This window comes from Sebastes umbrosus, chromosome 14 (genome assembly GCF_015220745.1).
Source record: "Sebastes umbrosus isolate fSebUmb1 chromosome 14, fSebUmb1.pri, whole genome shotgun sequence".
Taxonomy (NCBI): domain Eukaryota; kingdom Metazoa; phylum Chordata; class Actinopteri; order Perciformes; family Sebastidae; genus Sebastes; species Sebastes umbrosus.
In genome coordinates this window covers 32,076,931-32,101,930 of record NC_051282.1, presented here as the reverse complement: position 1 = coordinate 32,101,930, position 25,000 = coordinate 32,076,931, and the positions used below count along the sequence as shown (strand labels likewise).

Here is a 25,000-nt window from a genome sequence, read left to right as displayed (position 1 = left end):
AACATATTGTACCGTAACATATTGTATCGTAACTTACCTTATCTTATTATATTATATTGTATCGTAACGTACCTTATCGTATCGTATTATACTTTATCGTATTGTATTGTATCGTATCGTAACGTATCGTACCTTATCGTATCGTAACGTATCGTACCTTATCGTATCGTAACATATCGTATCATATCGGGGGAAAACTAGGTGTTTCCGTCAGCCAATAAAAATGAAGCAGCAGGTGTTGAGGATGATGATGCAGGAGGTTCAATGTCCATATCAGTTATCAGTGAACGGACCGTCTGATTGGCTGTTAACAGTGAACGGACCGTCTGATTGGCTGTTTTCATCTGCAGAGTTTTCATTGTTAAGTTTTGTGTTTGTTTGTTTTCTTCACATATTTGTTGATTTTGTTGTTTATGGACGATACAAACTTGATTATCTGTCATGTTCTATCACCGGTCTTTCAATGTGAAGTAAATTTGACTCACCCCCCCCGTCCTTTCCCTCCAGGAGGCGGTTGCTAGGAGACGGCTGAGTTCGGGCAGCGCTGCATGATGCCAGGATGGCGCCTCTGCTGCCCCCTGTTGGTACGGAGGTCTTCAGACGCATCACGCCAGCCTCGTTGGAGGAACTCCAACGAAGATACGAAGTCGAGGAGAAGGAACGACAGAGGAGGAAGGAGAAGAAAATAGAGGTACAAAACATATTGATCACCTATCAGCTTCCAGTAACACGTAATCAATACATGGAGAACAAGTAATCAATACACGGAGAACAAGTAATCAATACACTGAGAACAAGTAATCAATACACTGAGAACAAGTGATCAATACACTGAGAACAAGTGATCAATACACTGAGAACAAGTAATCAATACACAGAGAACAAGTAATCAATACACTGAGAACAAGTGATCAATACACTGAGAACAAGTAATTAATACACTGAGAACAAGTGATCAATACACTGAGAACAAGTAATCAATACACTGAGAACAAGTAATCAATACACTGAGAACAAGTGATCAATAGGTAGGGAGTATCACTATTACACAACGTTTAACCGATTGATGAGTCTGTGGAGCAGATGGTCGGCGATGCTGTGATTGGCCGGTGTGCGTTGGAGGGGCGGGACTTAGTGATGAAACAGAATGAATAAAATGAACACCTCTGTGATTGACAGGTGGCGGAGGAGAATCTTCCTAAACCGGCCAGCGACCTCGAGGCCGGCAAGTCCCTCCCCTTTATCTACGGAGACCCGCCCCCTCAGCTCCTCAACACCCCATTGGAGGAGCTGGATCCCTTCTACCAATCACAGAAGGTCTCTCTCTCTAACCTGTCTCTGTCCCTCTGCCCTGTCTGTCTCTCTCTGACCTGTCTCTCTCTCTCTCTGACCTGTCTGTCTCTCTCTGACCTGTCTCTCTCTCTCTCTCTAACCTGTGTGTCTCTCTCTGACCTGTCTGTCTCTAACCTGTCTCTGCCCCTCTGACCTGTCTGTCTCTGACCTGTCTCTCTCTTTCTCTAACCTGTCTCTGCCCCTCTGACCTGTCTCTCTCTCTCTGAACTGTCTCTCTCTCTCTGACCTGTCTGTCTCTCTCTGACCTGTCTCTCTCTCTCTGACCTGTCTGTCTCTCTGACCTGTCTCTCTCTCTCTCTAACCTGTCTCTGTTCCTCTGACCTGTCTGTCTCTCTGACCTGTCTCTGTCCCTCTGACCTGTCTGTCTCTCTCTCTGATCTGTCTCTCTCTAACCTGTCTGTCTCTCTCTAACCCGTCTCTCTCTCTCTAACCTGTCTCTCTCTCTCTAACCTGTCTCTCTATCTCTAACCTGTCTGTCTCTCTCTAACCTGTCTCTCTCTCTCTATCTAACCTGTCTCTCTCTCTCTAACCTGTCTCTGTCCCTCTGACCTGTCTGTCTCTCTCTAACCTGTCTCTCTCTATCTAACCTGTCTCTCTCTCTCTAACCTGTCTGTCTTTCTCTAACCTGTCTCTCTATCTCTAACCTGTCTGTCTCTCTCTAACCTGTCTCTCTCTATCTAACCTGTCTCTCTCTCTCTAACCTGTCTCTCTCTCTCTGACCTGTCTGTCTCTCTGCAGACGTTCATCGTGCTGGGTAAAGGAAACATCATCCAGAGGTTTAACTCCGACCCGGCGTGCTACCTGCTGGGTCCGTTGAACCCGCTGAGGATCGTCGCCATCCGGATCCTCATCCACTCATATCCTTTATGATGTCACACTGTCCTGCTCCCCGATTGGCCGATGAAAGTGGCAGCTTATTAATAAACGATCAGCTGATGATGTTTGTCTTTCCTTAAGAGCAGAACGTTATTCAGTTTGTTCATCATGGTCACCATTCTGGCCAACTGTGCCTTCATGACGCTGAGCGATCCTCCGCCGTGGAGCAAGACGGTGGAGTGAGTCCACGCAACGATAATACACACCAATACACACCAATAATACACACACCAATACACACCAATAATACACACCAATAATACACACAATAATACACACCAATACACACCAATAATACACACCAATACTACACACACCAATACACACCAATAATACACACAATAATACACACCAATAATACACACCAATACACACCAATAATACACACCAATACACACCAATAATACACACCAATAATACACACACCAATACACACCAATAATACACACCAATAATACACACCAATACACACCAATAATACACACCAATACACACCAATAATACACACCAATAATACACACACCAATACACACCAATAATACACACCAATACACACCAATAATACACACCAATAATACACACACCAATACACACCAATAATACACACCTTAGAGGTCCAACCTTAACCATTAGAGGTCCAACCTTAACCATTAGAGGTCCAACCTTAACCATTAGAGATCGAACCTTAACTATTAGAGGTCGAACCTTAACTATTAGAGGTCGTTATCTGACCTTAACTATTAGAGGTCAACTTGTCTGAAGTACTTGTCTGAAGTATTTGTCTGGAGTACTTGTCTGAAGTACTTGTCTGAAGTACTTGTCTGAAGTACTTGTCTGTCGTTGAACAGGTACGTGTTTACGTTCATCTACACGTTTGAAGCAACGACCAAAGTTCTGTCCAGAGGATTCTGTGTCGGTGGTTTCACCTTCCTCAAAGACCCGTGGAACTGGCTGGACTTCATGGTCATCAGCATGGCGTAATACTCCCAGCACACCTGAGATACACGATGATGATGATGATGATGATGATGATGATGATGATGATGAAGAAGACAGTCATGAAGGTGTCTCTCTGTGTTTCAGATACCTGACAGAGTTCGTAGATTTGGGGAACGTTTCAGTGTTGAGGACATTCAGAGTCCTTCGAGCTCTGAAGACGATCACAGTGATCCCTGGTCAGTGTGTCAGAGTGTCGGAGTGAGAGTTCACAGTTCTGATTGGTTGGTCGGGTTCTTAACCCCGCCCCCTGCCCCCTCAGGTCTGAAGACGATTGTCGGCGCTCTCATCCAATCGGTAAAGAAGCTGGCTGACGTGATGATCCTGACGGTGTTCTGTCTCAGTGTCTTCGCTCTGATTGGTCTACAGCTCTTCATGGGAAACCTGCGGCAAAAATGTGTCCTGATCCCGCCGCTGTTGCTTGGCAACGGCACGTCTGACATCGACGCCGGTTACTACGGCAACGACACCCATGGAAACAGTACAGGAAACAGTACAGGAAACGGTACCTTTGATTACTACGAGTACATCAACAACCCAGGTATGACGAACATAATACTACTACTACTACTACTACTATTATTACTACTACTAAAATACTTCATCCACAATCTGTCCAAGGTATAAATACGACTACTACTAACTCTAATACTACAATACCTCATTGACGACCTGTCCAAGGTACAAATACTGCTACTACTACAATAATACCTGATTGGCGTCCTGTCCAAGGTACTAATTAGCCACATGGGATGAACTTGTCAGTAATCTGTCTGTCTCTCCTCCTGTCTTCCTGTCTGTCCGTCTGTCTCTCTGATAGAGAACTACTACTACCAGTCTGGTCAACCTGATGCTCTGCTGTGTGGAAACAGCTCTGATGCCGGGTACGTTCACCACACTGCTGCTGTCAACATGATGATGTCATAGATGATGTCATAGATGATGATGATGATGGTGGTGATGATGATGACGATGTGTTCAGGGTCTGTCCGGAGGGGTACATGTGTCTGAAGGCGGGGAGGAACCCAAACTACGGCTACACCAGCTACGACTCGTTTGGTTGGGCGTTCCTGTCTCTGTTCAGACTGATGACCCAGGACTTCTGGGAGAACCTCTTCCAGCTGGTCAGTGACGCACGGGTCCCAGGCACCTGTCTGTTCCTCACCTGTCTGTCTGTGTGTCACCTGTCTGTCCCTCACCTGTCTGTCTCTCACCTGTCTGTCTGTCTGTCTGCAGACACTGCGAGCGGCGGGAAAGACCTACATGATCTTCTTCGTGGTCGTCATCTTCCTCGGCTCGTTCTACCTCATCAACCTGATCCTGGCCGTGGTCGCCATGGCGTACGCCGAGCAGAATGAGGCCACGCAGGCCGAGGCCAAACAGAAGGAGGAGGAGTACGCTCAGATCCTGGAGATGCTGAAGAAGAGAGAGGAGGAGGTCCGACCCGACACGACGGATCACCTGACCACATTTAACCAGCTGACCCTGAACGCACCGCACCGCTCATCATTTCTTCCTGTTGTTACAGCAGGCGGCCTGCAGGGCGGAGCTCTCCGCCAAACAGGATCCATCCACGAGCCACGAGCAAGAACACAACGCCATGGATGGTAGACACACATCAGACATATATACGTAGACGCCGCATTAGATAACGCCCTGATGCAGGGGTCAGCAACCTTTACTATCAAAGAGACATTTTAGACCAAAAAATAAAATAAAAAAAAATCTGTTTGGAGCCACAAAACATGTGATCATTGTGATGAAGGTAACTCAGTTTATAGTCTAAGTATATAGAATATCAGTCTAATGCAGTGAGGGCCAAAGAGACAATGTACTACGGAGTATTAGGGCCACATTGAGGGAAAAAACATCTGAGATTTACACAATAAAGTCAGAATATTACGAGAATAAAGACGTAATATTAGCCTGTAGGAGGGAGGAGCTATCAGAGTCAGAGGACCTGGACCTGGACCTGGACCTGGACCTGGACCTGGACCTGGACCTGGACCTGGACTCTCACTAACCTTCTTGTGTGTTTCAGACTTTGCAGACGACCAGCGGCCGTGTCCTCCATGTTGGTACGTCTTCTCCGACATCTTCCTGAAGTGGAACTGCTGCGGCTGCTGGCGGCGGCTCAAGGGGTACCTTTACATCTTCGTCATGGACCCGTTCGTCGACCTCGGCATCACCATCTGCATCGTCCTCAACACCGTCTTCATGGCCATGGAGCACTACCCGATGACGGAGGAGTTCGAGGAGGTTCTGAGCATCGGAAATCTGGTCAGTGATGAAGACGATTCACAGTACATAAATAAAAGTATCCAAACCTCTTGTTCCTGGTGCTGACCTCTGACCTCTGACCTCTTGACCTCTGACCCCTCTCAGGTCTTCACAGGGATCTTCACGGCTGAGATGGTCCTCAAACTTCTGGCCATGGACCCGTATTACTACTTCCAGGTCAGACTTCCTGTTTGTTTGTTTGCCTTGGCGACGGTGGAACAGGAAGTGTCTCTCTATCTCTCTCTGTCCCCACGGTAACACGTGTCTGTGTCTGTTGTCTGTGCTGTTGCCTCGGTTACAGGTGGGCTGGAACATCTTCGACAGCATCATCGTCACCATGAGTCTGGTGGAGCTGGGATTGGCTGACGTTCAGGGCCTGTCGGTGCTGCGCTCCTTCCGATTGGTCAGTGTGACATCATCAGTTATACCAAACACTACTTTTAACCAATCAAATCACTGTCTACCTGTCTGTCTGCCTACCTGTCTGTCTACCTGTCTGTCTGTCTACCTGTCTATCTACCTGTCTGTTTTCTCACCTTTCTGTCTACCTGTCTGTCTACCTGTCTGTCTACCCGTCTGTTTCCTCACCTGTCTGTCTACCTGTCTGTCTGTCTGTCTACCTGTCTGTCTACCTGTCTGTCTGTCTGTCTACCTGTCTGTCTACCTGTCTGTCTACCTGTCTATCTACCCGTCTGTTTCCTCACCTGTCTGTGTACCTGTTTGTCTCCTCACCTGTCTGTCTACCTGTCTATCTACCTGTCTATCTACCTGTCCGTCTACCTGTCTGTCTACCTGTCTGTCTACCTGTCTATCTGCCTGTCTATCTACCTGTCTGTCTGTCTGTCTACCTGTATGTCTACCTGTCTGTCTCCTCACTTGTCTGTCTACCTGTCTGTCTCCTCACCTGTCTGTCTACCTGTCTGTCTCCTCACCTGCCTGTTTCCTCACCTGTCTGTCTATCTACCTGTCTGTCTCCTCACCTGTCTACCTGTCTGTCTACCTGTCTGTCTCCTTACCTGTTTGTGTACCTGTCTGTCTCCTCACCTGTCTACCTGTCTGTCTACCTGTCTATCTACCTGCCTGTTTCCTCACCTGTCTGTTTCCTCACCTATTTGTCTACCTGCCTGTTTCCTCACCTGTCTGTCTACCTGTCTGTCTCCTCACCTGTCTGTCTACCAGTCTGTTTCCTCACCTGTCTATCTACCTGCCTGTTTCCTCACCTGTCTGTTTCCTCACCTATTTGTCTACCTGCCTGTTTCCTCACCTGTCTGTCTACCTGTCTGTCTCCTCACCTGTCTGTCTACCTGTCTGTCTACCTGTCTGTTTCCTCACCTGTCTGTCTACCTGCCTGTCTCCTCACCTGTCTACCTGCCTTTCTCATGTCCAGATGCGAGTGTTTAAGCTGGCCAAGTCGTGGCCGACCCTCAACATGTTGATAAAGATCATCGGGAACTCGGTGGGCGCTCTGGGGAACCTGACTCTGGTCCTCGCCATCATCGTCTTCATCTTCGCCGTTGTCGGCATGCAGCTGTTCGGAAAGAACTACAAAGACTGCGTCTGTCGCATCGCGTCCGACTGCGAGCTTCCTCGCTGGCACATGTACGACTTCTTCCACGCCTTCCTCATCATCTTCAGGGTCCTGTGTGGCGAGTGGATCGAGACCATGTGGGACTGCATGGAGGTCTCGGGTCAGACCATGTGCCTGATTGTCTTCATGATGGTCCTCGTCATCGGCAACCTGGTGGTGAGTCTCTGCAGTCACAAAGAACCTGTTCCTGGTTTGGTTTCAGGTCTTGAATCCGTTCCCGGTCTTGTTACAGGTCTTGAATCTGTTCCCGGTCTTGTTGCAGGTCCTGAATCTGTTCCCGGTCTTGTTACAGGTCCTGAATCTGTTCCCGGTCTTGTTACAGGTCCTGAATCTGTTCCCGGTCTTGTTTCAGGTCCTGAATCTGTTCCTGGCCTTGTTGCTGAGCTCGTTCAGCGGTGATAATCTGGCGGCTCCAGAAGAAGAAGGAGAAAACAACTTGCAGATCGCCCTTAACCGGATCAACAGGGCTGTGGCCTGGACTAAGACCTGGATCCTGGAACATATCTGGACTATGATGGGAAAGAAGAACCACGTCAGTCCAGACCACCCCGGTAGGACCAGGCCTGGTTAAAGTTTAGTATTTGTTCAGTGTTCCAGGAGTTCTATAAATCACAGATTTGATGACTTAATGAATTTTGAGTGATTTACGGATTTTTCATCGTCAGCTGTCGACGGTGAGGAAGACGAGAAGACGACGAAGGAGATTTTGGCTTTGACCTTTGTGAACTTAGGCCAGCCGGGGTCAGAGGTCAAGTCCCTAGACTGTAACCATGGCAACCTGACCAGCAACTACCACAACATTCCTTGCCTGAAGGTCCCCATCGCCGAGGCCGAGTCCGATTTGGAGATGCCTGACGATGATGACGATGATGATGAAGAAGAAGAGGATGAGGAGGAGGAAGAAAAGCACTCCCAAGTAAACATTATGCTATTCTATTATATTCTATTCTATTGTATTGTATTCTATTATATTCTATTGGAGCATTTCACCTAAAACTGAACTGTAGTGTTTCACATAGATGGAACCTGCAGGTGAACAAGGTCAACATTTAACTAACAGACCCTAACAGACCCTAACAGACCCTAACAGATGCTAATTGACCCCAACGGTCCTTAACAGACCCTAACGGACCCTAACAAACAGACCCTAACAGACAGACCCTAATGGACAGACCATAACAGACAGACCCTAACAGACAGACCCTAAAGTACAGACCATAACAGACAGACCCTAACGGACCCTAATGGACATACCCTAACAGACCCTAACAGACAGACCCTAACGGACAGACCCTAACAGACAGACCCTAACAAACAGACCCTAACGGACAGACCCAAACAGACCCTAACGGACAGACCCTAACGGACCCTATCGGACAGACCCTAACGGACCCTATCGGACCCTAACAGACAGATCCTAAAGGACACACCCAAACGGACCCTAACGGACGGACCCAAACAGACAGACCCTAACGGACCCTAACGGACCCTAACAGACAGACCCTAACAGACAGACCCTAACGGACCCTTACGGACCCTAACAGACAGACCCTAACAGACAGACACTAACGGACTTACCCTTACAGACCATAGCGGACCCTAACGGACATACCCTGACGGACCCTTACGGACCCTAACAGACAGACCCTAACAGACAGACACTAACGGACTTACCCTTACAGACCCTAGCGGACCCTAACGGACATACCCTAACAGTCCCTAATGGACATACCCTAACGGACCCTAACGGACATACCCTAACGGACCCTAACGGACATACCCTAACAGACCGTAACAGACAGACCCTAACGGACAGACCCTAACGGGCATACCCTAACAGACCCTAACAGACAGACCCTAACGGACAGACCCTAACGGGCATACTCTAACAGACCCTAACAGACAGACCCTAACATACCCTAACGGACCCTAACAGACAGACCCTAACAGACAGACCCTAACAGACAGACCCAAACAGACCCTAACAGACCCTATCGGACCCTAACAGACAGACCCTAACGGACAGACCCTAACGGGCATACCCTAACAGACCCTAACAGACAGACCCTAACAGACAGACCCAAACAGACCCTAACGGACCCTATCGGACCCTAATAGACAGATCCTAATGGATGGACCCCAACAGACAGACCCTAACGGACCCTAACGGACCCTAACAGACCCTGACAGACAGACCCTAACAGACAGACACTAACGGACATACCCTAACAGTCCCTAACGGACATACCCTAACGGACCCTAACGGACATACCCTAACAGACCCAAACAGACCCTAACAGACAGACCCTAACGGGCATACCCTAACAGACCCTAACAGACAGACCCAAACAGACCCTAACGGACCCTATCGGACCCTAATAGACAGATCCTAATGGATGGACCCCAACAGACAGACCCTAACGGACCCTAACGGACCCTAACAGACCCTGACAGACAGACCCTAACAGACAGACACTAACGGACATACCCTTACAGACCCTAGCGGACCCTAACGGACATACCCTAACAGTCCCTAACGGACATACCCTAACGGACCCTAACGGACATACCCTAACAGACCCTAACAGACATACCCTAACAGACCGTAACAGACAGACCCTAACGGACCCTAACGGACATACCCTAACAGTCCCTAACGGACATACCCTAACGGACCCTAACGGACATACCCTAACAGACCCTAACAGACAGACCCTAACGGACAGACCCTAACAGACCCTAACAGACAGACCCAAACGGACAGACCCTAACAGACAGACCCTAACGGACAGACCCTAACGGACACAACCTAACGGACAGACCCAAACAGACCCTAACAGACAGACCCTAACGGACAGACCCTAACAGACCCTAACAGACAGACCCTAACAGACCCTAACGGACAGACCCTAACAGACCCTAACGGACAGACCCTAACAGACCCTAACAGACAGACCCTAACAGACCCTAACGGACAGACCCTAACAGACCCTAACAGACAGACCCTAACGGACAGACCATAACGGACCCTAATGGACCCTAACAGACACACCCTAACGGACATACCCTAACAGTCCCTAATGGACATACCCTAACGGACCCTAACGGACCCTAACGGACATACCCTAACGGACCCTAACGGACATACCCTAACAGACCGTAACAGACAGACCCTAACGGACAGACCCTAACGGGCATACCCTAACAGACCCTAACAGACAGACCCTAACGGACAGACCCTAACGGGCATACTCTAACAGACCCTAACAGACAGACCCTAACATACCCTAACGGACCCTAACAGACAGACCCTAACAGACAGACCCTAACGGGCATACCCTAACAGACCCTAACAGACAGACCCTAACGGACAGACCCTAACGGGCATACTCTAACAGACCCTAACAGACAGACCCTAACATACCCTAACGGACCCTAACAGACAGACCCTAACAGACAGACCCAAACAGACCCTAACAGACCCTATCGGACCCTAACAGACAGACCCTAACGGACAGACCCTAACGGGCATACCCTAACAGACCCTAACAGACAGACCCTAACAGACAGACCCAAACAGACCCTAACAGACCCTATCGGACCCTAATAGACAGATCCTAATGGATGGACCCCAACAGACAGACCCTAACGGACCCTAACGGACCCTAACAGACCCTGACAGACAGACCCTAACAGACAGACACTAACGGACATACCCTTACAGACCCTAGCGGACCCTAACGGACATACCCTAACAGTCCCTAACGGACATACCCTAACGGACCCTAACGGACATACCCTAACAGACCCAAACAGACCCTAACAGACCCTATCGGACCCTAACAGACAGACCCTAACAGACAGACCCTAACGGGCATACCCTAACAGACCCTAACAGACAGACCCAAACAGACCCTAACGGACCCTATCGGACCCTAATAGACAGATCCTAATGGATGGACCCCAACAGACAGACCCTAACGGACCCTAACGGACCCTAACAGACCCTGACAGACAGACCCTAACAGACAGACACTAACGGACATACCCTTACAGACCCTAGCGGACCCTAACGGACATACCCTAACAGTCCCTAACGGACATACCCTAACGGACCCTAACGGACATACCCTAACAGACCCAAACAGACCCTAACAGACCCTATCGGACCCTAACAGACAGACCCTAACAGACAGACCCTAACGGGCATACCCTAACAGACCCTAACAGACAGACCCAAACAGACCCTAACGGACCCTATCGGACCCTAATAGACAGATCCTAATGGATGGACCCCAACAGACAGACCCTAACGGACCCTAACGGACCCTAACAGACCCTGACAGACAGACCCTAACAGACAGACACTAACGGACATACCCTTACAGACCCTAGCGGACCCTAACGGACATACCCTAACAGTCCCTAACGGACATACCCTAACGGACCCTAACGGACATACCCTAACAGACCCTAACAGACATACCCTAACAGACCGTAACAGACAGACCCTAACGGACCCTAACGGACATACCCTAACAGTCCCTAATGGACATACCCTAACGGACCCTAATGGACATACCCTAACAGACCCTAACAGACAGACCCTAACGGACAGACCCTAACAGACCCTAACAGACAGACCCTAACGGACAGACCCTAACAGACAGACCCTAACGGACAGACCCTAACGGACACAACCTAACGGACAGACCCAAACAGACCCTAACAGACAGACCCTAACGGACAGACCCTAACAGACCCTAACAGACAGACCCTAACAGACCCTAATGGACAGACCCTAACAGACCCTAACGGACAGACCCTAACAGACCCTAACAGACAGACCCTAACAGACCCTAACGGAAAGACCCTAACAGACCCTAACAGACAGACCCTAACGGACAGACCATAACGGACCCTAATGGACCCTAACAGACACCCCCTAACGGACAGACCCAAACAGACCCTAACGGACAGACCCTAACAGACAGACCCTAACGGACAGACCCTAATGGACCCTAACAGACCCTAACGGACTCTAACAGACCCGAACGGACCCTAACAGACCCTAACAGACAGACCCTAACGGACCCTAACAGACCATAATGGACCCTAACGGACAGACCCTAACAGACCCTAACGGACCCTAACGGACAGACCCTAACAGACCCTAACGGACCCTAACAGACCCTACACACCCGAACACACAGACCCTAACAGACCCGGACAGACCCTAACGGACCGTAACGGACAGACCCTAACAGACCCTAACGGACGGACCCTAACAGACCCTAACGGACAGACCCTAACAGACCCTAACAGACCCTAACGGACCCTAACAGACCCTACAGACCCGAACACACAGACCCTAACGGACCCTAACAGACCCTAACAGACCCTAACGGACAGACCCTAACAGACCCTAACAGACCGTAACAGACAGACCCTAACAGACCCTAACAGACCCTAACAGACAGACCCTAACAGACAGACCCTAACAGACCCTAACGGACCCTATTGGACCCTAAGAGATAGACCCTATCAGACCCTAACAGACCCTAACAGACCCTAACAGACAGACCCTAACAGACCCTAATGGACAGACACTAACAGACCCTAACAGACCCTAACGGACATACCCTAACAGACCCTAACAGACCCTAACGGACAGACCTTAAACAGACCCTAACAGACCCTAACAGACCCTAACGGACAGACCCTAACAGACCCTAACGGACCCTATTGGACCCTAACAGATAGACCCTATCGGACCTTAACGGACCCTAACAGACACTAACATGTGTTTCAGTGGTATTACGTCTATGAATGACAGGCAGATGTGAACTACGAATTTCGGGTTCTTGGCAATTTCATTCCAAGTTTGACTTGAGCAGAAAAATGTCGACAACGACCGATAAAGTAAATTTCATGAACCCTGGCGGCTCAGAGAGTCACATATGAACATGAACATGAATGACTAAAATCTGTCTGATGTGTTTGGTCAGTGTGACGAGTCGTCGGTCTGCAGCACCGTACAGAAGCTTCCTGACGCTCAGGAGGACGAAGACGAAGACGAGCACGATGCAAACACACCTGAGGACTGCTTCACTGACAGTACGAACACACACACACATTCACACACCTGTGTACCTCAAAAATAACATCCGACATGTATAAGAAATATCTGAGAAAAGGAATCACGGATATCCGCGACTGAATTGTAGATATTGCAGAATCGTACTTGTCAAAATTAGGGATATCTTAAATTAGAGTTTTGACTCGTCAAAACAACGTTACAGATATCTCTAATGAATATCGGCGGGTTGACAGAAGAAGACCTTGGCCGTAACCTTTGCTGTGTGTATATCTGTCAGAGTGTTACAGACGCTGTCCGTTCCTGGACATAGACACGTCCGAGGGCAGAGGGAAGGTCTGGGCTAACGTCAGGAGAACCTGTTTCTCCATCGTAGAACACAACTACTTTGAGACCTTCATCATCTTCATGATCCTGCTGAGCAGCGGAGCTCTGGTAAATATTATTATTATATGGATGCTGGTTGGTCTGTTCAATGTGATCACATGACTGAGCAGATCAGATCTGATTGGTTCTCAGGAACGTGTGAGTACTAACCTGTGGAGACAACATGGCCGACAGCACTGGGCTACTAACACGGCTGACAGCGGACTACAAAAATGGCCGACATTCTGAATACTAACATGGCCGCCACATGTCACACAGGTGAGATGATCTTTAACTAACACTTATTAACCCTTAACATCCTGAGACCGGCGGGGTCGCTGCTTCTTTAGTCACAAAAGGCTTCGACGTGCACACGCCTACGTAGCCACGCTGAACATAACTACACACACACACTTACTAACACCGTATACTAACCTGTTACACTAACATGTCATAAAATGTCCGTGAGGTGACGCCGGTCTCTGTGTGAACAGGCCTTTGAGGACATCTACCTGGAGCAGCGGCAGGTCATAAAGACGGTTCTGGAGTACGCTGACCAGGTGTTCACCTACGTGTTCGTGGTGGAGATGCTTCTCAAGTGGGTCGCCTACGGATTCAAGACCTACTTCACCAACGCCTGGTGCTGGCTCGACTTCCTCATCGTAGACGTAAGAACATTAATACCTGCAGGAGGTAGTAACATAACTAATGGGTTAAAGGGATGAGAGAAACAACCCGTTCTCGCTCCCAACTCGTCAAATACCGACGCAACCTTTGGTGTCTGTATGAGACGCACCGGGCTGACCGCTATGTGAACCCGTTGTAAAGTCCACCAATCACAAGCCTTCAAATGTATTTGATAAAAGAAAACTGGACGAAATCATAAAAAACTACACACGGTGCGTACAGGGTTAAGCTTTGTTTATATTCGCAAGATGGCGCGGGCATCCTTGTGGGCCTCCGGGGACGGCGCAGGCCTCCTCCGTGGACGGCGGAGTGGTACCGTAAAGGAAAGTAGGTTGCCTGGCAACAGTAGTGAACACCAATCTCCAACGTATGTACCGCTAAACATTACATCTGTGTACTTTAATTATTACTGTCGCTGACCTCCAAGACTAAATGACTTCCTGTCTCTCGGCGCTTCCCCTCGGGTCGCCGCTCTTTACATCAGACCTTTTTTTTTGCTTTTACAAAACGATCAAACGATAGAAAAATTCAGAGGTGCACAAAAAAACTACCGCGACGCACGCGTAACTCGCACCAGCTTCAATACGGCGAGCATAAACCAGGCTTCACGGCTGCCGGCGCCACCGCTAGAGGGGCACCTGTCAGTCTCTCAGTTCCTTGGTCACCTGCAGTATGATGTCATCACCACGTGTGCTGTGCCTTCCAGGTGTCTCTGGTGTCTCTGACGGCGAACATCCTGGGATACTCTGAGCTGGGAGCCATCAAGTCTCTGAGGACTCTGAGAGCGCTGAGGCCCCTGAGGGCCCTGTCTCGCTTCGAGGGCATGAGGGTGAGACAGGCCTTTTAGACACTGACACACAGACAGACAGACAGGTTTATCAATAGGTAACCTGTCTCCCTGTCTGTCTCTCTGTACCTGTCTGTCTGCAGGTGGTGGTGAACGCCCTGGTCGGAGCGATCCCGTCCATCTTCAACGTGCTGCTGGTGTGTCTGATCTTCTGGCTGATATTCAGCATCATGGGAGTGAATCTGTTTGCAGGGAAGTTTTATTACTGTGTCAACCAGACGTCTGAGGAGATGTTTCTACCTGAAGAGGTCGACAACCGGACCGAGTGTTTCTCCCTGATGGAGGAAAACTCCACCGAGGTCCGCTGGAAGAACGTCAAGGTCAACTACGACAATGTGGGGATGGGCTACCTGTCACTGCTGCAGGTGGTGAGTCTCTATAGCACCAATACACCACCTAACAGGTTATAGCACCAATACACCACCTAACAGGTTATAACATCAATACACCACCTAACAAACTCTGTTTGCAGACGACTGAACTTCATATATTCAGATGTTAATTTGTCTCTTTCAGGCCACATTTAAAGGCTGGATGGACATCATGTACGCAGCGGTGGACTCCAGAGACGTCAGTGACCCGCCTCATAGTTTTACTATATACACTAGTACTAATACTGGACCTGATACTGGTACTAATACTGGACCTGGTAATAGTACTAATACTGGACCTGATACTGGTACTAATACTGGACCTGATACTAGTACTAATACTGGACCTGATACTGGTACTAATACTGGACCTGATACTAGTACTAATACTGGACCCGATAGTAGTACTAATACTGGACCTGATACTGGTACTAATACTGGACCTGATACTAGTACTAATACTGGACCCGATAGTAGTACTAATACTGGACCTGATACTAGTACTAATACTGGACCTGATAGTAGTACTAATACTGGACCTGATAGTAGTACTAATACTGGACCTGATACTAGTACTAATACTGGACCTGATAGTAGTACTAATACTGGACCTGGTAGTAGTACTACTAGTACTAGCAGTACTAGTAGTACTAGTACTACTAGTGGTGTCATACATTGTACGGAGACATTTACATCAAATTCATGATTTTGCATTAAATAGAATTAAAACTACCGTTAAAGTGACTTGACCCTGGTCACCATGATTACCCTGGTTACCCCGGTTACCATGGTCACCATACTGTGCGTGCATGCAGGTGGAGTCCCAGCCGATGTACGAGGCCAACCTGTACATGTACGTTTACTTCGTGATCTTCATCATCTTCGGCTCCTTCTTCACTCTGAACCTCTTCATCGGAGTCATCATCGACAACTTCAACCAGCAGAAGTCAAAGATAAGTTTCTGCTCGCTGACGTTCACGCCGCCGTTAGTCCAGAACCACTTCTGTTTGTTATCATTGTTATTATTATTATTATTATTATGAATATTAATTGTGAATGAATGTGGTCCTTTCGTCTCTACATGGGAGGAACAGATCTTTTCATGACGGAGGAGCAGAAGAAATATTACAACGCCATGAAGAAACTGGGCTCCAAGAAACCTCAGAAGCCGGTTCCTCGACCTGAGGTCAGTTCAGTTACTTCCTGTGTGACCTCATCATATACAGGTGTGACCCGTCAGTCCGGTTCATGTCTCGTTGTCTCACCAGAACCGGTTCCAGGGTCTGGTCTTCGACCTGGTCACCACGCAGTTCTTCGACATCTTCATCATGGTGTTGATCTGTCTCAACATGGTGACGATGATGGTGGAGACGGACGAGCAGAGCGAGGAGAAAGACTACATCCTGTACTGGGTCAACCTCGTCTTCATCGTTGTCTTCACCCACGAGTGCATCCTGAAGATGATCGCGCTCCGGCAGCACTACTTCTCTGTCGGCTGGAACATCTTCGACTTCGTGGTCGTCATCCTGTCCATCGTAGGTGAGTCGGCCAATCGGCGTCTGGTGATGTCATTGTCTCATCTGGTGATGTCATATAAAAACAGACGTATACACTTCATCTCTGATCTATTCTAATACCCCATTACCTATATATATATATAATTATATAATATAAATCTTGAATTTACTAGATTAATATCGTAGATTTACGAGAAAATAATCACAAATTTACAAGAAAAAAAAATCTGAATTTACGAGATTAAAGTCGTAAATTACAAAAAACAACTCACAAATTTATGAGAAAAATTTAGAAATTACAAGATTAAGATCGTAAATTTGCGAGACAATATATGAAAAATTTACAAGAAATAAAATCAGAATTTACACAATTAAAGTTGTAACTTTACAAAAAAAACAACTCACAAATTTACAATTAAGGTTGTAAATTTACAAGTAAAAAAAAGAACGAAATAAAAAGAAGAAGAATTTGCAAGTGAGTTTTTCTGTTTAAGAGAATCATTTTAGAAAAAGCTCTTCGGGGTTTATCGAACAAATGTAAGATATTTCAAGAATAAAATCAAAATTAGATTTTTAATATTATATTTAGAAAATTAAGTATTAATATTTCCAATATCTACCCGATGGAATCATACAACTTTTTATTCATAATGACTTAATTCTTTATTTAACGTGACTGTTTACTCAAAATATTACAACTAAAAATGAAGACTTAAAATATCTTTTCACAAAATCTTACATTTTTCCTCAAAAGATTATTCCTTTTTTTCTTGGAGAATTAAGATTTTTTTTTCTCCAAATATTACAATTTAAATCTAAAAAAATAAAGACTCCAAATAAAAATAAAAAAATCTTGAAATATTACAACATTAATATTGCAAAATGTTGAATTTTTTGTCTCTTTAATATTACAACTTTTTTCCTTAAATCATTTCTTGGAGAATTACATTTTTTTTCCTCCAAATATTTCAACTTAAATCTCAAAATATTAAGACTAAAAATAAAAATGAAAAAAATCGTAAAATATTACAACATTAATCTTGAAATATTGATTCAAAATTGAATGTTGTAATATTTCAAGATTTGTTTTATTTTTATTTTTTGAGTCTTAATATTTGGAGAAAAAAATCTTAATTCTCCAAGAATAAAAGAAAAAAATCTTTTGAGAAAAAAAGTTGTAATATTTTAGGGAAATAAAGTCTTAGAAGTTTCAAGATTAATGTCATAATATTTAAACATTTAATTTTAATAGAAAAGTCGTAATATTTTGAGAATAACATCTTAATTTTTAGTTGTAATATTACGAGTAAACAGTCACGTTAAATAAAAAATAAAGTCATTATGAGTAAAAAGTTGCTCCGAGAACAAAAAGTTGTATGATCCCATCGGGTAGATATCTGGAAATATTCAAAATTAATTTTCGAAATATAATAATAGAAATCTAAATTTGATTTTATTCTTGAAATATCTTACAGTTGCTTTATAAACCCTGAAGAAAAACAGAAAAACTCACTTGCAAATTACTATTTTCTTAATCTTGTAAATTCTGAGTTTTTTTCCTGTAAATTTGTGATTTATTTTTGCGTAAATTTACAATATTAATCTTGTAAATTCTGACATTTTTCTCATAAATTTGTGAGTTTATTTTTTTTTACGACTTTAATGTCAGATATTTCGAGTTTTTCCTCGTAAATTTGTGAGTTTTTTCTGGTAAATTTACAACTTTAATCTTGTAAATTACGATTTTTTTTTCTTGTAAATTTGTGATTTATTTTCTCAAAAAATCTACGATATTGATCTACTAAATTCAAGATTTATATTTCTTAAATTTTAGGAGATGGTTATTAGATTAGATCAGAGATGAAGTGTTTCAGTCTATTTTTATAGAACAACATTTTCTCTTCAACCCAGAAGAACTGGTTTCAAATTCTTCTTTCCCTCCTTCCTTGCTTCCTTCCTTCCTTGCTTCCTTCAGGTCTCCTCCTTGCTGACATCATAGAGAAGTATTTTGTCTCGCCAACGCTCTTCCGTGTAATCCGATTGGCTCGGATCGGCCGAGTCCTTCGTCTCATTCGTGGAGCCAAGGGGATCCGCACGCTGCTGTTCGCCCTGATGATGTCACTTCCTGCCCTCTTCAACATCGGCCTCCTCCTCTTCCTCATCATGTTCATCTTCTCCATCTTCGGCATGTCCAACTTCGCTTACGTGAGGAAGGAGGCCATGATCGACGACATGTTTAACTTCGAGACGTTCGGGAACAGCATGATCTGCTTGTTTATGATCACCACGTCGGCGGGATGGGATGCGCTGCTGAACCCCATCATGAACACGCCGCCGGACTGCGACCCCGACGTGGAGAACCCCGGGTCGGCGGTCCGAGGGGACTGCGGCAGCCCGGCGTTGGGCATCGTCTTCTTCACCACCTACATCATCATGTCCTTCCTCGTGGTGGTCAACATGTACATCGCCATCATTCTGGAGAACTTTAACGTGGCGACGGAGGAGAGCGCCGACCCGCTGTGTGAGGACGACTTCGAGATGTTTTATGAGACCTGGGAGAAGTTCGACCCCGACGCGTCGCAGTTCATCCAGTACAGGTAAAGAACCGGATGCCTCTCAGTGGACCGGCTCTTCTGGTTAGATCTGGTTAGATCTGGTTAATCTGACTCCACCTCTCTCTCTCTCTCTGGGCTTCGCAGTAAACTGTCGGATTTCTGCGACACCCTGAAGGATCCTCTGAGGATCGCCAAACCAAACACCATCAAACTGATCCACATGGATCTGCCTCTGGTTCCTGGAGACAAGATCCACTGTCTGGACATCCTGCTGGCCCTCACTGCTCAGGTGATTTCTGTTGGGATCTTATTATATATGATATTATTCTATGTTGTTTTATGTATAAGGGTGTAACGATTCATCTACCACATCAACTTATAATCCTACGACTCTGAAAGTTGTCCTTCAGGGGACGTAAATCAATCAATTTTCAAGGTAAATAATCGATTGTATCGATACTAAGAATTTGCAGCTTGTGTTTAGGCACAAACGTTATATGGACGTATATTTTAGTAAAGAAAAGTTAAACGTTTCACCGGTTCACTCTCCCTGTGTATGACGTCATCAACATGCTCCAGTGGCGCCAATCTGAGAAAAACTAAAACTAAACGAATCAGGCTGATGGAGTTGAAGAGCCAGACGAGAGAGAGAGAGATTCAAGCCGTGTTTGAGGTCCAGCATGTGGAATTATTTTGGCTTTTGTAAAAAGGGAGACGTCCTCGATAAATCACTCGCTGTATGCAGAATATGTAAAGGTCAGAATCAAATACAACGGCAACACGACCAGTCTGTCCACGCACCGACTGAGACGCCGATATTATTGTTCTACCGTTTATATTCAAAATGAAGACAGAAGGAGGAGGTTAAACTGCTGTTCATTTAACCTGAAGTGGTTGGAAGTATCGTATTGTATCGCTCTAGATGAACCAAATATCGTCCTTGAATTGTATCGTATCGTATTGTATCGTATCGTATCGTATTGTATCGTATCGTATCGTATCATATCGTATCGTATTGTATCGTATCGTATCGTATTGTATCGTATCGTATTGTATCGTATCGTTTCGTATTGTATCATATCGTATTGTATCGTATCGTATCGTATTGTATCATATCGTATCGTTTCGTATTGTATCATATCGTATTGTATCGTATTGTATCATATCGTATTGTATCGTATCGTATCATATCGTATTGTATCGTATCGTTTCGTATCGTATCAGATGAACCAAACATCGTCCTTGAATGGTATCGGAACCATAGAAAGTGATACGTATCGTAGTGAGGACGTATCGCTCCACCCTCATTGTGTTAGATAATGTTTAATGTGTTATATGAAATGATATTGTACTCTCTGTGTGAAGGTTCTGGGTGATTCAGGAGGGATGGACGCTCTCAAAGCTAGCATGGAGGAGAAGTTCATGGCCAACAACCCCTCCAAGGTTTATTATATTCTACCGGTTCATCTATTAGAGACTCTTATTGTTTCATCTACTAACAGATAATCATTGTGACCTGCAGGTGTCGTACGAACCAATCAGCAGCACCCTGCGGAGGAAACAGGAAGAGGTGGCGGTGATGGTGATCCAGAGAGCGTACAGGAAACACCTCCTGCAGCGGACGGTCAAACTGGCGTCCTACAAATACCGAGAGAAGACGGAGGGACGACAACTCGAGCCGCCGCCCGAGACGGAGGGACTTCTCAGTAAACGAATCAGTCAGCTGTACGGAGACGGCGAGGAGACGGAGGACCCTCCTCCCACCCGGGTGGAGCTCCAGAGGGAGGTTCAGCTCCACGCCGCTCCGCCCCTCAACGCCGCCTCCAACTTCCTGCCAGATGAGAACCTGAAGGAGTCTATCGTCTGAGGTTTAACTTCCCGTTTCCCTGTGCATTGTGGGAACTCACCTGTCGGAGGAGCAGAGTGTCTCCGTTAAAGAGTGACGGATCAGCAGTAGATGTGCTGACGTCCTCTAATCAGAGAAATTAAACTTTATCAGTCTGTGATGGTCCACAGCGTTCCTTAGAGTTTAACACCAGAAGATGAACGTTTGAGACGACCAATCACTAGAGGAGGGAAATAAAAAATATGTATCAAGATTTTTTTTTTTTACTATTTCTAAACAGATGTTTTAACACCAGAATGGATATATCTGCTTCTTCTGAGTCTATGTGGAGCTAGAAGGAAGTTACCGCTTTTATTGTTGTAGTCTGAGTAACGTGACGTCATATCCGTTCCGTATCCGTCAACCAAAACAAAGCTCAGAGAGTGTAAAACGTTGGAGGGTCAGCGTGGATACGACCTGCACCCTCCCATGTTAAATCCAGCATGGTAAACACTACACATCCAGTAAAGGATGGAAACACTTTGGGTTTCACACATTGACAGGAAAAGCAGAGCTAGACAGAGCAGAGCTAAAGCTGCATGCTAACTCTGTCATGGACAGGAAACGTTATGGCATCGCGGTAACGTGGCGGTGGAGCCGGCCGTTGCTCTCGTCTCCGTGGTCAAATGGGCCGACGCTACGACTGTAGAGCACCCAGATACTGACATTTGTGTTCTCTGCATTGAGCTGACCATGGATGGATAAAGAGAACGGAGCTGACGGGAGAGCTAGAGACCACCTTGGAGAAGTTAGAGGAAGTAGACACGTGGGACTACGTCTGCTTTTCAAAATAAGGTGTTAACAAAGGGAACTGTAGATACTAAATACATCTATAGAAATTAGATTGATGGATTATATTCACCAGAAGTATAAAACATTATAAATTAAAAAGAAAATCCCACTAATCTGTGAGGGAAATGTCTTTATTCTTTGATTTCTGGGTTGCTGGATAATAAATGTAATCAATAATTCCTGACAATGATTCTGATATATTTGACTTCAGGACATCTCTGACTACAGACATGCTGAAAATCAAACATTTTTACTGGATTCATTTAGAGATTTTCAAAAGTAAAAGTCTCTAGAAGTGTATGATTCTACTTGTTCCCTTCGTGGTCTAGAGGTAAACAAGTTAACAACAATCAATAAATCAGAATATTGAATCAGCACCAGAGTCTGTTGATAGTATCTAATCATTAGATAGGTGAATCGTCCCAGCTCTACCAATCACGTGACATTATTCAGTGGTCAAATCTGACCGTTTAGGAGAAAGTAACTGATGACATAAGAACAAAGTTTTGATTGGCGTCCACTGTAGCAGCTTGAATCTATTCTTAAAAGCATATTTAATATGTCTGATTGTTTTTATTTTTATCCTCCGTCTCTAAAGCTGGTTTATGCTCGCCGTAGTGACGTACTTTCCAACCCTCACGATTTTCCCGAGAGACTCCTGTTTTTCATTGCCTCACTGATGAATATGAGCTTATGCCAGAGATTCACAAGCCAAGGTCACACCAGAGGGGAGAATTATTCAGTTTTCTTTCTTTCATCTTTTAAAGCCACCAGAAACAAAGTCTCTGAAACTCTAATTGTTCTGGGGGAGGACCTCCAGACCTCCAGACGCCTCGCTTTGGTTTTGAAATCCTCCCCCTTTTTTTTTTTTAAGGTCTGAAGGTTGGCGAGTATGCGTAGTGAAGCCGGCGGCGAGGAAATGCCAGAAAATTACACCATCACGGCTTTGGCGTGATGCGCGAAGGCTCCGCAAGTTGTCGCGGTGGTTTGTCGTGCACCTGTGAATTTTTGTAATTACGCGCCGACTGCTCGCACTGCGCTTTTCATCTCTACATGGATGCCTTCCGGGAAAGACAGGCTGAGTAGGTTGGCCTGCATCGAAATCTCTGTGACTGTTCATTGAGAGACCACAGGGACTATACTATACTACTAGCATGAGGTTATACTACTAGTATAGTATGAAGTTATACTTCTAGTATAGTATGAAGTTATACTGCTAGTATAGTATGAGGTTGTACTACTAGTATAGTATGAAGTTATACTACTAGTATAGTATGAGGTTGTACTACTAGTATAGTATAAAGTTATACTACTAGTACAGTATGAGGTTGTACTACTAGTATAGTATGAGGTTATACTACTATTATAGTATGAGGTTGTACTACTAGTATAGTATGAAGTTATACTACTAGTATAGTATGAGGTTGTACTACTAGTTGTACTACTAGTATAGTATGAGGTTGTACTACTAGTATAGTATGAAGTTATACTACTAGTATAGTATGAGGTTGTACTACTAGTTGTACTACTAGTATAGTATGAGGTTGTACTACTAGTATTGTATGAAGTTATACTACTAGTATAGTATGAGGTTGTACTGCTAGTATAGTATGAGGTTGTACTACTAGTATAGTATGAGGTTGTACTACTAGTATAGTATGAAGTTATACTACTAGTATAGTATGAGGTTGTACTACTAGTTGTACTACTAGTATAGTATGAGGTTGTACTACTAGTATTGTATGAAGTTATACTACTAGTATAGTATGAGGTTGTACTGCTAGTATAGTATGAGGTTGTACTGCTAGTATAGTATGAGGTTGTACTACTAGTATAGTATGAGGTTGTACTGCTAGTATAGTATGAGGTTGTACTACTAGTATAGTATGAGGTTGTACTACTAGTATAGTATGAGGTTGTACTACTAGTATAGTACGAGGTTTCCTATACAGCCGTCATGTGTACATAATAAACTATAGTATAGATATTATATAGACTGAATACACAATTATACATAGAATAAAAACATATATGAAGAATATGGATCCAGGAAGATAATAGCATATTGTATTATTATAGTATATAATATTATATTGTGTTTTGGGGTTTATAATTGAACTCTTTATGAATCAGAGAGTTTATCTGAATAACTAACGAGGAACTTTATTTCTTTCTTTCTTGATCTTTTTTATTTCTTAATTGTTTCATATATTTTTGTATGAATTCTGTTAATATTATGATATTATGATGTTAATGTGCTGTAATCTTTGTTCATCTGTTGTTTCTTTAAAGAATTCACTCAAAGATTAAATTTGTCAAACTGCTTGTTGCTAAGAAACCAACTCTTCATGTGATTGGTGGATGAGAGTCATCGGCCTGCTGATTGGTCGGTTGATGAATAAACCCTCCTGGACATGTTTCTACTGTTGTTCTTCAGGCAGAAATATACACCTGCACACCTGTATACCTGTACACCTGTATACCTACACACCTGTATACCTACACACCTCTATACCTACACACCTGTGTACCTACACACCTCTATACCTACACACCTGTAAACCTTTAACCTTTTCCACTCCATCCCTCTTTACCATGGACCTGTTTCTAGTTTGATCCATCCATCCTCTGAATGCTCTAGGTCTCTAGTTTGATCCATCCATCCTCTGAATGCTCTAGGTCTCTAGTTTGATCCATCCATCCTCTGAATGCTCTAGGTCTCTAGTTTGATCCATCCATCCATCCTCTGAATGCTCTAGGTCTCTAGTTTGATCCATCCATCCTCTGAAT

General features: G+C 45.1%; 1 protein-coding gene across 1 annotated transcript in view; it reads left to right on the top strand.

The window, feature by feature from the left end:
• Nucleotides 1-21,704, top strand: part of scn4ab (sodium channel, voltage-gated, type IV, alpha, b) — a 33,205-nt gene extending 11,501 nt beyond the window's left edge. The window contains exons 2-31 of the mRNA XM_037791190.1: nucleotides 508-691; nucleotides 1,180-1,317; nucleotides 2,092-2,210; nucleotides 2,319-2,408; nucleotides 3,078-3,206; nucleotides 3,313-3,404; nucleotides 3,488-3,766; nucleotides 4,046-4,109; nucleotides 4,208-4,349; nucleotides 4,462-4,662; nucleotides 4,754-4,832; nucleotides 5,267-5,505; nucleotides 5,611-5,682; nucleotides 5,807-5,908; nucleotides 6,893-7,249; nucleotides 7,446-7,644; nucleotides 7,759-8,009; nucleotides 13,102-13,210; nucleotides 13,471-13,625; nucleotides 14,051-14,224; nucleotides 14,950-15,072; nucleotides 15,174-15,458; nucleotides 15,607-15,660; nucleotides 16,277-16,414; nucleotides 16,543-16,647; nucleotides 16,730-17,000; nucleotides 18,954-19,575; nucleotides 19,678-19,822; nucleotides 20,899-20,976; nucleotides 21,056-21,704. Of these exons, the coding sequence (XP_037647118.1) occupies nucleotides 560-691; nucleotides 1,180-1,317; nucleotides 2,092-2,210; nucleotides 2,319-2,408; nucleotides 3,078-3,206; nucleotides 3,313-3,404; nucleotides 3,488-3,766; nucleotides 4,046-4,109; nucleotides 4,208-4,349; nucleotides 4,462-4,662; nucleotides 4,754-4,832; nucleotides 5,267-5,505; nucleotides 5,611-5,682; nucleotides 5,807-5,908; nucleotides 6,893-7,249; nucleotides 7,446-7,644; nucleotides 7,759-8,009; nucleotides 13,102-13,210; nucleotides 13,471-13,625; nucleotides 14,051-14,224; nucleotides 14,950-15,072; nucleotides 15,174-15,458; nucleotides 15,607-15,660; nucleotides 16,277-16,414; nucleotides 16,543-16,647; nucleotides 16,730-17,000; nucleotides 18,954-19,575; nucleotides 19,678-19,822; nucleotides 20,899-20,976; nucleotides 21,056-21,400 (5,289 nt within the window). The 5' untranslated portion in view covers nucleotides 508-559 and the 3' untranslated portion in view covers nucleotides 21,401-21,704. The remainder of the gene's footprint in view (nucleotides 1-507; nucleotides 692-1,179; nucleotides 1,318-2,091; nucleotides 2,211-2,318; nucleotides 2,409-3,077; nucleotides 3,207-3,312; nucleotides 3,405-3,487; nucleotides 3,767-4,045; nucleotides 4,110-4,207; nucleotides 4,350-4,461; nucleotides 4,663-4,753; nucleotides 4,833-5,266; nucleotides 5,506-5,610; nucleotides 5,683-5,806; nucleotides 5,909-6,892; nucleotides 7,250-7,445; nucleotides 7,645-7,758; nucleotides 8,010-13,101; nucleotides 13,211-13,470; nucleotides 13,626-14,050; nucleotides 14,225-14,949; nucleotides 15,073-15,173; nucleotides 15,459-15,606; nucleotides 15,661-16,276; nucleotides 16,415-16,542; nucleotides 16,648-16,729; nucleotides 17,001-18,953; nucleotides 19,576-19,677; nucleotides 19,823-20,898; nucleotides 20,977-21,055) is intronic.
• The last annotated feature ends 3,296 nt before the right edge of the window (nucleotides 21,705-25,000 follow it).